Source organism: Electrona antarctica (genome assembly GCF_951216825.1).
Source record: "Electrona antarctica genome assembly, chromosome: 22".
NCBI lineage: Eukaryota > Metazoa > Chordata > Actinopteri > Myctophiformes > Myctophidae > Electrona > Electrona antarctica.
In genome coordinates, this window is record NC_136805.1 from 29,949,623 (window position 1) to 29,964,555 (window position 14,933).

The 14,933-nt window shown below is 43.6% G+C and overlaps 1 protein-coding gene across 1 annotated transcript; it reads right to left on the reverse strand.

Moving 5' to 3' along the window:
• Positions 1-2,524: 2,524 nt before the first annotated feature.
• LOC306915082 (pyrin) lies at positions 2,525-12,803 on the reverse strand (the record flags this gene model as incomplete). Its single annotated transcript, XM_079492327.1, has 5 exons — positions 2,525-3,102; positions 4,675-4,820; positions 8,160-8,179; positions 9,026-9,259; positions 12,687-12,803. 5 exons carry the CDS (start codon positions 12,801-12,803, stop codon positions 2,525-2,527), a joined length of 1,095 nt encoding a protein of 364 aa, XP_079348453.1.
• Between the last annotated feature and the right edge of the window lie 2,130 nt (positions 12,804-14,933).

Sequence of the window (14,933 nt, forward strand, 5' to 3'; positions counted from 1 at the left end):
CGGACCCGACGTTGAGAACCAGTGCACTATACGCATCCACGCCGCACACGCCCACGTCGCTGCATGCACAGTCTGCATTATCCACACGACTGCATGGTGTCAGTTACGTCGGGTATAAGTTAGGTGCTACAGTTGCTTGAATTTCTTTGCTATTTTTACTTTTTTCAGTCTTTTGTATTTTTTTGAATCATCAGTCTTTTCTTTTTTTATTAACACTTACTCTATTTTCAGTGCTCAGTTCTCTCTGGTTGAGGCCCAATTCATACTTTGTTCGACTGTGTCGCTTCCCGACGGAAAAACGTGATATATCGTGTGACGCATCCGATTTTTCCTTCCCTCCCCCCCCGGCGATACAATGACGTAGAACTGAAGCCTTAACATTTGACATATTGTAGCTGTATAACACGCACAACTCTTGAATCCTCTCGATGCATGGATCTCTTTATCGCTGATGTAGTGCACAACCTGTAATAAAGGACTGTTTTGCTCCACTTGTTTTGGAATGGAATTGAAGGGAAAACAAATTTTATTTTTAGAGGTAATTTTTTTTTAATGCTTTTCCGGTGTTAAATGCTATTGTCCTCAGGAATATATTTGAAAGATTTGGATAAAGGAATGGAAGAAATAAACTATAATCCAGCCCCACTTTTGAATCTGGGGCGATAACATTGTTTAAATTACTTAAAGATCAGAGGAATGCTTATGTAAACCTTATTTTATTGTATTAAACATCAAGAATTGTGTAATGAGTTGTGTGTGTTTTCTTTATCAACTTTATCAATTATGTGTCAATAACAGTAGGACGGGGACCCGTTTTGGTGTTCTAAGCATTATGTTATACTTAATTAGCTATTGAAAAATAGCAGATCTACAAGCTCATAGATGGCATGGTCTGTGTGTCAGAAACACTCACATAGCTCCACACTGCCTGCACCAAATCACTCCCACTTTTCACACATAATTGACCATAATAATATGGAGGTCTTAACGAAGCCCCTTTTCCCATTTAACAAATTACAAATTAATAATTGCTTTATTAGTGAATTAAAACGCGCAACCTCGCACCCTCACACACCTCCGCCCCTTAGCGACACCTGCATCACAGGCCACCGTTCTCACTGTTACCCCACTGGCATGCTTCCTCTAGCTACCGCCGCAACACAACAAACAGTGCCCTATACAATTTGGCACCGCCGCCACGGCACACACACACACAACCACGGCGCACACACAGACACACACACACACACAGCTACCGCCGGAACACAACAACCACGGTGCGCCGCGCACGCACGCACACACACACACACACACACACACACACACACACAGCTACCGCCGCAACACAACAAACAGTGGCACACAGGACCACACACTTTCTTTCACCCGTCGCAACTACTTTCGCAACTCACGCGTGCGTGGGTCCATACACACACTGACGGCGCCACAGCTTAATTCACACGTTTCCTTCCGCCAGCCCAGGTAAACAATTCCTTCCAGCTACTTTCGCAACGCACGTGTGTGTGTGCGTGTGTGCGTGTACTTTCGCAACGCACGTATGTGTGTGCGTGTGTGTGTAGCTACTTTCGCGACGCACGTGTGTGTGTGTACTGTGTAATTTCGCAATGCACGTGTGTGTAGCTACTTTCGCAACGCGCGTGTGTGTGTGGCTCAATCATAGTTTAGGGGTCCTGCATGGGGGGAGTTCCCCCATGTCCCCAGCTAAATGATCGTTTTAGAACCAACTGGGGTCTTTCATACTTTTCAAATGGGGGTCTGTGGGCTAATGTGTAAATGTTACGGGCCTTGCCATGAAAACATTTCCCTATCATGCATTTATACGAATACTTTCATGTTATAGTACTGTTTTTATTCATTAAAAAAAACACAAAAATATATTATACAAGTTAAAATGAATGGTAATTAATATTTCTGGGGGGCAATATCTCACAACGGGTAAGGAATTTATTTATTTTTTACATATAATCTAATGTTGTATGGGCATCATTCACCAGGAACCTGGATGGCTTGATTCTAGGCTTTAAATAATTTATCTCAATATATCCATACATTTCTATCGGAAAACTTAATGGGTTTTTTATCCGTGGCACCACAAAATGTCCACCACAGATAATAGGCTGAGTTTTGTTTGTTTTGCTGTTCAGTTTGAAAACTGCAGCAGGGTAAAAAAAAACAAATACATGATGTTAGTCGGTGGTTCTCATTCAATTTAATCAATTTGATTAGCTGCAGCAAGCTTACTAGCCTCTCATGTTTTTAATCTTCTGTGTAGTTTTTAACCTGGCCTGGGAACAAACTACTGTACATAATGAGCCTATATGTTGTCATTAACCTGTTGTAGTTTCCTAATGTAAGTTACACACCTGCACCTGTTGCATATGAACATGATCATGATCATGAACATGATGCTGTTGCTGTGCCAGAATATAAACATCTGCTGACGCTGTTGCACATGCATGTCCTGAGGCAAAGCACATTGGAATTCCCACCCCTGGCCAGACCCTCAAAGTGTCGGGGCGGATCGGGAGGCACTGCAGATCTGAAGAGGCTTCCAGTTGGTGCCTTGGTTGTCGTGGCCAGGGCACACCGCCTGCAGCAGGACGTCCGTGAACGCGCCGGCGCAGAAGCAATGGAGCGGAGTCATGGTGTCTGCGCCGAAAAAGCTCACCAAGCCGCCGGGGAAGCTGCAATACACCCCGACGCGAGCGAACTGCTGCCCTGCCACCAGCGGGAGCTCGTGTGGAACCGCGTCGTGCCAGGCCGTGTAGTCGCCGTCAAAGTATTCAACGCACCAGGACTGGCTCCCGCGGCCCAGCCAGCAGTACTCCTCGCGGCCCTTGCGGGGGATGCTGGGGTAGGTGAGGCCCAGCTCCCAGTAGGTCTTGCCGCTCACCTCCACCTCCCAGTAGTGGCGGCCCTCGCTGAAGCTCTGGTAGCTCACCGCGTTCAGGGTGGTGTCGAAGCGCGACGGCGTCTCAGGGACCTCCTGCCAGATGTCTGTGTAGGTGGCCGTGTCGCCTTTCGGGGAGATTCTCACTTTGGGGTGGGCTGAGGCGGGGTCCAGGGCAACATCTGCAGCATCTGTGCAAACAAACAAAAAAATAAATCACATGCTACTTAAGATGGTTGATATGACATACTAAGCAGTTGGCAGGCTGTTCAGTGGTATAGAGTGTCCGCTCTGAGATTTGGAGGTCGGGGTTCGATCCCCGCGGCCGGGTCATAGACTCTAAAAATAGGACCCATGTGCCTCCCTGCTTTGCACTCAGCATCAAGGGTTGGATTGGGGGTATATGTACCTGTGACATACTAGCGTCATGTCCAGGGGGTCTACTTGTACATCAAGCCACCTCACACTACAGAAATGGCACCGCTCAATTGTGGGAGGATTTCGCGGCTCCACAGTAGTGAGGAGCCAACCAGATACGTCTGGAACCATAACCAACCAGGGCACAGTATGCAAATATGGGGTGGGCTTATCACCTGTGACGTACATTGCAAGCGTGCTGGGCAAGACCTACACTGTAGAGTGTATTGGCGGAAGTAGCGGGATTTTGGTGGAAGTACCGCTCAAGGAAATTACATGACGCTTTACAAATCTGTTTACATACTCCTTGAATGGAACAAGTGTTGTGTTTGGTCAAAATATATTGTATCCGGGGGAAATACATCTGACTGATGTTCCGGCACCTCTACCGATACACTCTCTGACTTAGTGCCCAGGCTTTTCTCTTCGCAGATGAGTAAGGCTGGGACCGAGGCTACATTGCAAGAGACTCGTTCGCTGCTCTGATTGGTTGTAGGTCTAACCAATAGAGTCCGTTTGAATCTTTTTGTAAACGCCCCTTGGAAAAGATTCTAACACTGAGAAGGACGAGACTAATATCCTATCCACACTGTGATATTGTCTGGCTACGCGAGGCTACTACTATGGGCCACATGGCTCTGCAAGGCTTATATGGCAGGGTGTTGCTAGGTGGCTTCTCGTGGTTATAGGTTAAATAAGTGGTTTCTAGGGTGGCATAAGGAACAGCCGATCAGAAAGAGGCTATAGTTTTAACTCCTACTGCAGCAGGCGGAGAATCCTTCTGCTACGCACATTATAACTGGTTCTCAAAGTTGGTCCCCCCTCAGCCTCAGGGGCTCCTATAGGGGTCCTTGAGGGAGTTCCAGGCAGCTGGAACTAGAAGTAATCTGAAGACCCATCTCTTCAGACTCCACCTCACCCCATAGCACTTCACTCTTCCTGTCCCATGACACCGTCTTTCTTGACTGACGCTACCAATGTCTTGGTCACTCGCTCTCAAGTTTTTGTTTCTTAGGTTATTGTTATTTTCTTGACCACAATTATTTGAGGGGCGCTCTATATCCTGGATATATGGAGATTTGTCTCTCGATAAACTTTGTCCTACACAAACATAAAATTCCCATTGACAATGAATGGATCATTTTACGTCATAGTATCTGAGCAAATAGTGTCTATTTTACGACATGATGATAAGGGTGCCCCTCACTTCACACGGGTGTGATTTTATTAATTTAGATGCATGCTATTTAGACAGATGCCAGGTTCAGTGGTTACCACGGATTCTATAGTGCGTGCGTGCGTGCGTGCGTGCGTGCGTGCGTGTGCGTGCGGGTGTATTTACTCACAGCAGCATTGGAACAGTCTCTTGGTGACAGGGAGCTGTGAGCGGATGAACAGCAGCAGGTTGAGGGTCAGACTGAGAAGCTGTTCGTTCTTGAACTCGTCCATCTGGATCAGTGCCGGGTCGGTCCACTTCAGAGTCTCTGACATTCTGATAAACATTAAAAACACAGTTGGTCGTTCCACTTCAGAGTCTCTGACATTCTGATAAACATTATTAAAACACAGTCGGTTAGCATTACCATCAGGGTTATATTTAAAGCGCCACTATATAACTTTGTTAATGAATAAAATGTAATTGTGTCCAATCTGTATGGTAGAGTGTTAATACAACCTCTACAATGGGGGTGGTTGTATTTTGGGTGCGTTCGGAAATGCGCCCTGAACGCACTGGTGTGCTCTCTTGTCGTTCGTTTATTCAGTGCACTCGGTGCGTTGTCATTCGAAAATCCAGTGCGCTGCGCACCGGGTGTGCCGAGTGCCCGCACTGAGCGACCCTACCCTGAGGCTGGGGTTGTCCGGTGTGAATGCGTCACAGCTGTGGTCGTTCGTAAATAAGGCACACTGAACGCACTCTGTGACGTCACCGCCCACACACTCAACAAACTGACCACATTCCCGGTGCACATTTCCAAACGCACCCTTTGTCTTCCTGCTGTTCTATTGAGATATTTAGATTGTGTCAAAGGTCAAGTTACACCTAGACACAGGATCTGACACAAATTTGTGAGAAACTTGAACACAAACTTGAACACAAATGTGGTAGGGGGGTACAAATGCCACAACATGTTTTCAGAGTCAGACGGTAATACGCGGAGAATTACCATGCATATTAATTGCGCCCCCCCGCGCAATTAATATGCACAGTAATTCTCTGCGTCCTTGCCATGAAAATGTTTGAGAACCACTGGTTTAAACAACATTAGGAAGCAAGCCCAAATAAGCAGTTCTTTACAAGCTCAGAAAACCGCAACTCCAACTACTACCAATATTTACAAGCAACTTTACAGACAATTAACAATTAAGCCCAATGGGCCTCATTCACAACAGCGTTTACGCTCATAACGTTACGTAACGTGAGCGGAGCGTGAGCGGACTGGCATTTACGTGGATTCCCACATTACGTAATTCATGAACTTGAACGTGAACTTTACGGTGACGTTGTTTGGTCGGAAACTCCGCTATAAGCTGCGCCAGCTCAGAGGGTCGTGTACTGCTTGCGTAGATTTATTCAGAAGGCTTTAGTCTTCATTCTGAATCAATTAAAAGTCCCCAAGTCACTAGGGCTAATTAGCCCTATAAAAAAATAGAAGTCCACATTATTGCATCAGCGCGTGCAATTCGGCCAGTCATAGTTTTAAGCCAGTGCACCTTAATTAATTATAATATGGGGAACTTATAGCTAGGCTGTAGGCTACTACATTGATGAGATCAATCAAGTTTGGTGCCAAATGTCCCGCGAAATTCGCGAATCATTTTAATATGACGACATCATCATAAATGAACCTACACTTAGATCTGACAAAGAGGAGGCTACCCGCCGTATATGGTTGAAATTTTAAATGCTATAGGCCTATGCCTACGTGTCCATGATCAGAACAAATCCATTCTCCACATGGCATTCAGACAGATGACAGTGAGATGATATTAATCTATTCCCCGCATGAATCAATGCAGCTCTGATAAAAATATCGGATATATGTTTTACCTCTGCAAAGGTGTGAGTGAGCAATTGTTCAATAGAAAAGAAAAGGCCTTATAATATAATTGCCAAGTATACGCTAGCTTGCTGCCTTGGTCCCGAACTTAAATAAATAAATGGCCAAGCTGCATTTTATGCCGTAAGCCAGCTTGACATTGCTGCAGCGGTGGGGAGCAGCGTTCACCGTTTTGTAAGCTTGGGAAAATGATTTATATAGTTTAATGGTAGGCTATAGACAATATAAAGAATCACGCACAAATGTAATGGTATATGGATGTAAAAGAGACTGCAGGTGGTGGTCGTCGCTCCGGCGCTTGACATGGTCAGATAATTTTCTTTTAATTTCCTAATAGCCTATAGCCTAATTTCTTTCCAGCAATCATTTTTATTTTAATTTGTGAAGCCACTATACTGGAAAATATCATTATTTTGTTGAATTCCGTCAGGAGGACCTCTATTTCGTTTGAGCTGTAAGGCCTATAGTTCTTTTTTGGTTTTTTTACTGCTGTCTGCTGAGTCATGCTTGACGCCTTTTATGGTGTGAAATGGGGCGTGGATCAATGCAAATTAAGTTGTCGGGTGATTTTCCGATCATTTGGCACCCGCTCGCATTCTTTATGACATACACCTGTGTACCTGTGGTACACACCGCTCTTTGAATTGCACGGCAAAACAACGTAGCGTGATCGGACGGAATTTCCCGCATCTGTATACGCTTCCGTTACGCTTCCGTTACACTCTGGCGTATTTCTCCTTTGTGAATGAGGACCAATGTCACTACACTTAATAAGTGAGTGGTACTGTAGATAGAGAGTTATGTTAAGTCATGATGGATGACTCATGGTGTTTTGTCCAGCACAGTTGTGTAGCAACACTGAAAAAATCCTGATAGGTACACTATCTGTACAAAATGTAAACTCTGTCCTCCAAGTCATCATTCTACCGTAACTTGTTGTTGTTAAGCCAATCGGAATTTGAGACCTGATTCTAGTTACTTAAGAATTATTATTACACCACCACAAAGACACTGAGGCAATGTTGTTATTTTAGTCCTTCCGTGAATTCATGATGAGAGATAATCTCCATTATGCACGTTCACAACCACATCAATGCAGTCTGTCATGTAAACAGAGGGTTGTGATTGTATCTGTCAATAAACTTTAGTTACTAAACCAGTTTCCTCTTAGAATCTAAAGTTGTTATGGAGAGATCTGAGACAGTTTGATCTGTATCTCTTACTGTAAATCTGGCTTCGGTCTACTGGAAAAGTACTGTGAGGTCCCAAAGTATCCAATATACTGTACTATACTGAATTTGTCTATGTACAGTACAGTCTAGGAAGCAATATTATATATTTTGTTTTTTCATAGCTACCCTCATGAATATTTTGGTATATACATATTATTATAAAGTATTATAATTGAAAAGAACAATGTGAAAATGGCCATAGCCTTCATCACAAATGTGATGAGGTCAGCACATGTTGGGCACATTTGGGCAAGTGGTTATGGCCAGTTTTAGCCCAAGGAGTGTTTTTTGTTCAAAACTAATGCTTGGAATGGATTCAAAATCATGAAAACCCCCTAGTTTGACATGTCACATGCTACATAAAGCATGATGAAAATTTGAAAATGCCTTATATAGGATGCTAATGGTATGGTCACATATATCCACCTATAAAAAGCCATTCAAACTAGGTGAGGTGGGCTTGTTTTCAAAAAGATCTATTATGAAGTAGTTCACACTCATTTTATGTGGCATGGGAGGCAGCAAAGTCCTCATACTTACTTCTTCTCCATTTCAGCACTCTGTACAGGAAAACAAAACAAAAACATTACAGTTCTGCGTTTATTACAGTATATTCAATAGAATATTTCAAATGTGAAGGACATGGTCTCATGCACACTATTTCCCTCTTCCCTCAGCTGTCATTTCTGATCATCCAAACAGGCTTGAGAACACCACACGTCATGTTATATTAGTGTTTTTCCCCGTACAAATTAGGGTTAAAGGGATATTTCACTTTAAATATGTTTGTGGTCATTTTAACGTCTACTCAGGCTATTGTGTTTCACCACAGACACTTTTTCAGTTGCTTGATTCAGTATTTAGACATTGATATTAAGATGCCCCCAATTCTTATACAAACCCATTGTAACTTCAAACTCCATTTTAACCATGATGGATTCATCAACAACACCTGTTCTTGGTGACTCATACTGCCCTTCTAATACGTAAGGGGGCCACATTTTTTATTTTATTTGTATTACTTCATTCATTTTAATCATGATTAAAATGGAGTTTGAAGTTGCAATGGGTTTGTATAGGGCGTGTCTGGTCAAATGTATATAAAATATATATATTCTAAATCAAGCTACTTAAAACTGTCTGAGGTGCTCACATGTGTTTGTTGTTTGAAAGTGAAATGTACGTCCCTTTAAAGTTACAATATATAATCTGTATAATTTATAAACTCTATCGTTGCAATTTACTCTGGGTTACTTCTGTAACCTCAGTTTGTTAACCGAATTGAGCGAAGAGACTTGCCCATGGGGGAGGGCCATAGGCGAGAATGAAAGTTAAGCAAATTCTCTCGGAAGAGAGACGCAACGGACATAAAGCAACAAACAGAAATGTTGCAGTGTGACTTTCACCTGAGCACTGAGCTCCTGCTGCTCTGTCTCCAGCTGGGTGCTGATGTTGGAGATGCGCTGCTCCAGCTCCTGGCTCAGGGTGTAGCACTGCTCAATCTTCTCCTCCACTAGCGTCTTGCAGGCCTCCTGCTCCATGTCTAGGTGGGTCAGCGTGATCCTCAGGTCCTCGTCCAGAACCCTCCGCATCTCCTTGTACTTCTTCTGAATCTTCTCTTTGAACGCCTCTGTCTTTTTCTGCCATGATACAAAGCAAGGTGTGAGGGTATAGAGTGAGCATGTGATGCAAGCACACACACACATGCACAAACTTTATTCAAGCTAATGTTTAACCATAGATAAAAAGAGAAAAAGAGAAGGATCCGGGCACACAAAGTAAAAAAATGAGGAACGCCTTTATTAAATTAAAATCACACCCATGTGAAGTAAGTGGTGCAACTCCGTGTGGGGGTCCCCGGGGGGGGGGGGGGGGGGGGGGGTTCCAGACCCACAGGAACGCACCCAGGGTGCCGGCCCGATTCCGGCGAGCCGCCCCGCGTCCGAAACGGTTGAGAAATGACAGAGTTACCGTGTGGGGGTCCCTCTACTGTACTGTACTGTACTGTCACTGTACTGTACTGTACTGGCACACCCGGAATCACCATATATACAGTTAATATGTGCGTGTGTATTTGTGTGTGTTAGGTTGCGCAAGGTGGTGAAAAACAACCATGCTGTTTTCACACAGCCACCCACACACCCACCCACACACCCACCCACACACATAGTCACTTAAGGTTAAGGAAGTGGTTGCACCACTTAAAAAGGCAACTGCCAACATGTTTCGACCAACAGGTCTTCATCAGGGACCTGTTAGGTCGAAACATGTTGGCATGTTGGCAGTTTATCTATGTCTTGATCCCGTTTTTGATCCGTGTGAGCACCTTTTTATCATTATCACATTTTGCTATCTCCATTGAGCACCTGGTTAGTTCCTCTTTTTTCTCTAATGTTTAACCACATGAACCCCCATAGGAACTATAGTGTAATGTTTGGGGGCAAACATTTGCGATCACAGATTTAAGATCAGCTGTTTTCGGTGTTTAGAGGGAAATGCTAGCGGACCCAGTATAGAGCCCTGGGGGACCCTGGTCAACGTCTGTCGGGCAGAACCTCTTATGTCCATATTTGAACATTTTAAAATGTTTTTGAGGATTCTCCTATGCCCAGCTTTGTGTGTTTGTGTGAATTTTAGCGATGATTTGATTGGCTGAGCACAGTACGACAGTACGTATTGAGGATAAAAAGTGAGGACAGAAAAGTGAAGACGCAAATTGTGATTGGCCGGAATGAGATGATGTATGATGATAAGAGCTCACATCACACAGGTGTGATTTCTGAGGCTCCTATGTCCAGCTTTGAGGGTGTGTGAAAACACAAACTTGTCCTAATTACAAACATGACATGCCATTGACAATGAATGGCTAGCTTTGGGTGTTTGTGTAAACACAAACATTGCATAAGCACAAACATTGAAGACAAAGGTGAGGACGCAAATAGTAATTGGCCGGAATGAGATGATGTACAGTATTATGATGTAATGATGTCATTTTTACTAAACTAATGCCCCATTATATGCCCGGCCTGATATGCTACAGTGTCCCACAAAAGTATTAAAAATAGCAGATATACATAACCTCAAAACACGGCACATTTTGAACTTGTACATCTGCTATTTTTGCCATTTTTACATTTGAATCCTGAAAAGTAAAGCTCTGGACATATGAGGTTTCCACCCGACTAATAGCTAATGTTTATGTGAATGTAATGTTAGTTATATAATGTTATACAGTTGTGATTGTGAAAGGCCCCTTCTTTGCCGCAGGCTGCATGTTCTCTGTTGCAGTGCTGATTGGAAGGTGGAGTCTGAGGTAATCAGGGGAAGGGGAGACGCACCTGGCCACTGTCTCCCCACAGAGTATAAAAGACCTGCCCTTCCCATTAGTATAGCTTCTCCCTCTTCATTCCTCTCCGCCCTGGGCTGCAAGAGTTTGTTTGATTTCCTTTGTTAGCCTAAGTTAAATTGGGCAGCATGTCTCCCTGCTTATGTTGGAAACTACTGTACATTCCTTGCTTTACTTTTAATTTTCACCATGTGTTAATAAAAAATACTACTTTCCCTCCATATGTTTCCCCTTTATTTGTTGTGGCCTAGAGCCAGGCCACAGTGCGTGTATACTATATATATATAAAGACATTTGTTAATTTACACAATATTTATGTACTTTCTCTGCGGGGAACATTCAGTTTCCCTCTGTATGTCTTGGAACCAGCTGTGCTGAATCAATTTGAGTTTGACCTGCCGTGACAAATGGGTCGACTAACACCAAACGGGTTGGCTAACACCAGGCTGACACCTGAACAATGACAGCGGTGAGAAAATGGATGACCTTCGTGCGGTATGGAGGACAACTGGTGTTTCTGGTTCATTGTCATTTTGTCGCTACCGGGTCAGCTGAATGTCAATGACGCTGGCCAGCCATTCATTCACACCAAACCCAACAGAAATAGTTGGGAGGAGTGAGTGGTGGGCGGGTACTCATACAAATATAGGTTATTTTTGTCCAGTGACACGGCCATGCTGCAACAAGCCTGATTTATGCCTCGCCTGACGCCCGCTGCACTGCACAACAGTGTATAATAAATAATAAAGCATGAATTAAATTAGCCTTTAGTTTAGACAGTCACTGACTCAAACTGTAGTCTTAGAACTATACTGAAGGCCTGCTATGAATTTAAAATCCATTAATAGACCTTGTCATAGCAGACATGCCATACTAAGGTGAACAACATACTGAATGACATTAATTGTGGGAGGGGTCACAATGAAGTTGACGGTACAGGATGATGAGCAGATACAGAAACAAACTCACAATTAATTATGTTAATACTTTCAGGCATGTCAAAATATACTGTACTGTAGGTATAGAGATAACAGTGAAGCTGGTCAAAATAAACATTCTTGCACGTCCTCTAGTTGATTAGTTCAGGGCTTCTCAAAGTGGGTGCCTCAGAATACTTTGATAATATCTGGAATGTATTTATCAATGTCACTTCAGTTTAACCACTTAATTTAGACCCTCTATCCTGTAGTAAAATTACGGCCCGAGGTAAACTGTACTTGGTGCAGTACACTATGGGCTCCATTTTTGTCACCGCTAAACCCCTTATCCCTAAACTTCTTTGCCTTTTTTTACTATTTTGAAAAACATTTTTTAATAGTTCAATCTACAGGATACACGCTGTGAGCTTGTAGACTGGCTATTTTAACTATTCAAAAATGTTTTGCAAAATAGTAAAAAAAAAAGGCAAAGAAGTTTAGGGATAAGGGGTTTAGCGGTGACGAAAATGGAGCCCCAAGTCTCTTCACCAATGTTCCCCCCAGAATAGGAATGCTGGGGTTTAAGTGCAGGTTAAACGCCAAGTATAAAAGTTATTTTCAATCTGTCCTAATGGAAAGAAATATTCTCTCCAGTTTTCCTCGTAACATACTGTATCTTTGGGGGAAACATATTATACATATTATTTACATTCCGTTCATAAAAAGGTGCTATAAAGTAACAATATATTCATACATGGATGGAACACCGAAACCCCCCTCAGAGACCTCGAACCAGTGATTTACAGTAGGTAGTCTCATTGACTTAACTGCAATGCCTTGCTGCTTGGCGGTCAGCTTGTTCATCCTGTAAGTCAGGGCGTCTCTCTGTTTCTGCAGGTGCTGCTGTTGCGTGACAAGCATCTCCTTGGGGGGCTTACATGACGAGACAAAACCAAAACAGACAGGAGACCATGAGAGCAAGCACAGGAAAATGTCTCCCTGCTGAAGGTAGTTTTTTTTAATTATTGTTTTTTATTGTCTTTTTTGATTAATTTGATTTTATTTATTTGATTAGATGATGAACAGAATTATGAATAATATACTAGTTCATTCCATGGGATATAGATCATTGCATTAGAACACTAATGCAGGCCTGGGCCGTGGCTCAGCGGTCCAGGCACCTTGGCTGGTAATCCAGTCTGGCAGTGTGCCGCGGGTTCGACTCCCAATCTCGACGGCCTTTACTGCATGTCTTCCCCCCATCTCTCTCCCCATTTCCTGTCAACCTACTGTCTGTCCCTCCATAAAAAATATAAAGGCGAAAGCCACAAAAAAAACATTAAAAACTAGAAAAAGTGCCCTTCCGGGCACAGGTCTCCACCAGGAGGATAGGAGTGTGTGTGATGTTTGGCAAAATGTTTAGGAGGATTTTTTTTTCCTTCATTTTGTTGAGGAAATGCAGAGCCAGATCACTCATAGCATCTCTGAGGATAGAATTCTGGATGAGCAGGACATGTGCAGCATTTTGTACAAAAAGGGCCACTCCTGAAAACTTTGGAAGGCAATCTTAGCCAATCAGTGTACAATCTGAGAAATCCAACAGACTCGTCTTGATCACATGACTACAGAGATCATGTGTACCGATTTGAGGCATTTTGTTCCAAAAATGTGTTTTGCAAAAATCAACCTGTTGGTGGCGCTATAACAGGCCAATGTGAAAAGGGTGCGATGTATTCCTCAGCCTAGTAAGAAAATGTGTGAAAGATTTCACGTAAATTGCATGCTGCGTTCATGATTTGAGGCTATTGTTCAAAACGGGGCAATCTTGCAAACTGTGAAAGCCAATTATAGGCAATTAGGATGGAATATGAAATATCAGACAGATCCGACTTGAGCACATGACCATAGAGATACTGTGTAACGATTTGTGAGATTTTTGGACAGAATCTGGAGGAGTAATATCAAAAAATGTGTTTTACAAAAGTCGGCCTCCTGGTGGCGCTATAAAAGGCAGATGCGGAAAATGCAGGTGAAAGGTTTGTCCTTGGCCTCTAGGGAGTGTGCATGCAACGTTTCACGCAGATCGGTGCAGTTTTAGGTAAACAATGTGAAAAGCTGCCTCATGGTGGCGCTATAACAGGCCGTTCTGGAAAATGCAGGGCAGAGGTTCATCGTTGGCATCCAGGGAGTGTGTGTGCAAAGTTTGGCATCGACCGGGTTAACGGTGCCGGAGATTAGCTGGTAACGGACGGACGGAAGGACACACGGACACACGGACGGACACACACACACACACACGGACGGAGTGCAAAACATACTCTCTCCCCATGCCTTCGGCCTGGTGGAGACAAAAAAGAACACTAATGCAATGTCCAGATATCCACATGCAAATCAACACAGCGTCACAGTCAGTATCAAGTGCTGTACTCACTTGCTTTAGGTCTTTCCCTACTTGCTTAAACATCGATTCCACCTGCTTATTATTGTAGGATCTTTGCTCTGCACACAATCTAACCTAAAAATACGAACCCACCAATGAAGCTATGAGCACCGGGGGGCTTTTTATACCTCGGAATGAGATGCCAAGGCTATTGTAACAGGGGGGAGGGAGGGAGGGGGGGAGGACAGGATCTGAGTGTTCCAGCACCGTCCTACGACCAGCTGCTCTGAGAACAACTATGTCCTCAATTCCGTTCACGGAGCGAGAGCGTAAATCTGCACTCCGGAGACAAGGAGACGGAAACAAAGCCAGGGCTGTATCCACACAAAATATAGTTTGAACACAGAAAGTGTTCTTTTCTGACAAGCATTTCTATGGTAAAGGCATGCTCCACTTTGAAGTGGAGTGACCATGTTTACGTGAAGTCAAGCTATTTGTCATAATAACGCAGATGGGGATTACAGCAACGGTTGATAGGTTTGAATGTTGCGGTCACCAATAAACGATGTGTGTGAGCGCTATATAGGACAAGCTCTCCTCCTCCACTCATAAAAAGCTTTCTGTGGACACTGCCTTCTTTTGCATGCGTTCATTCCGTCTCCATCATGCAT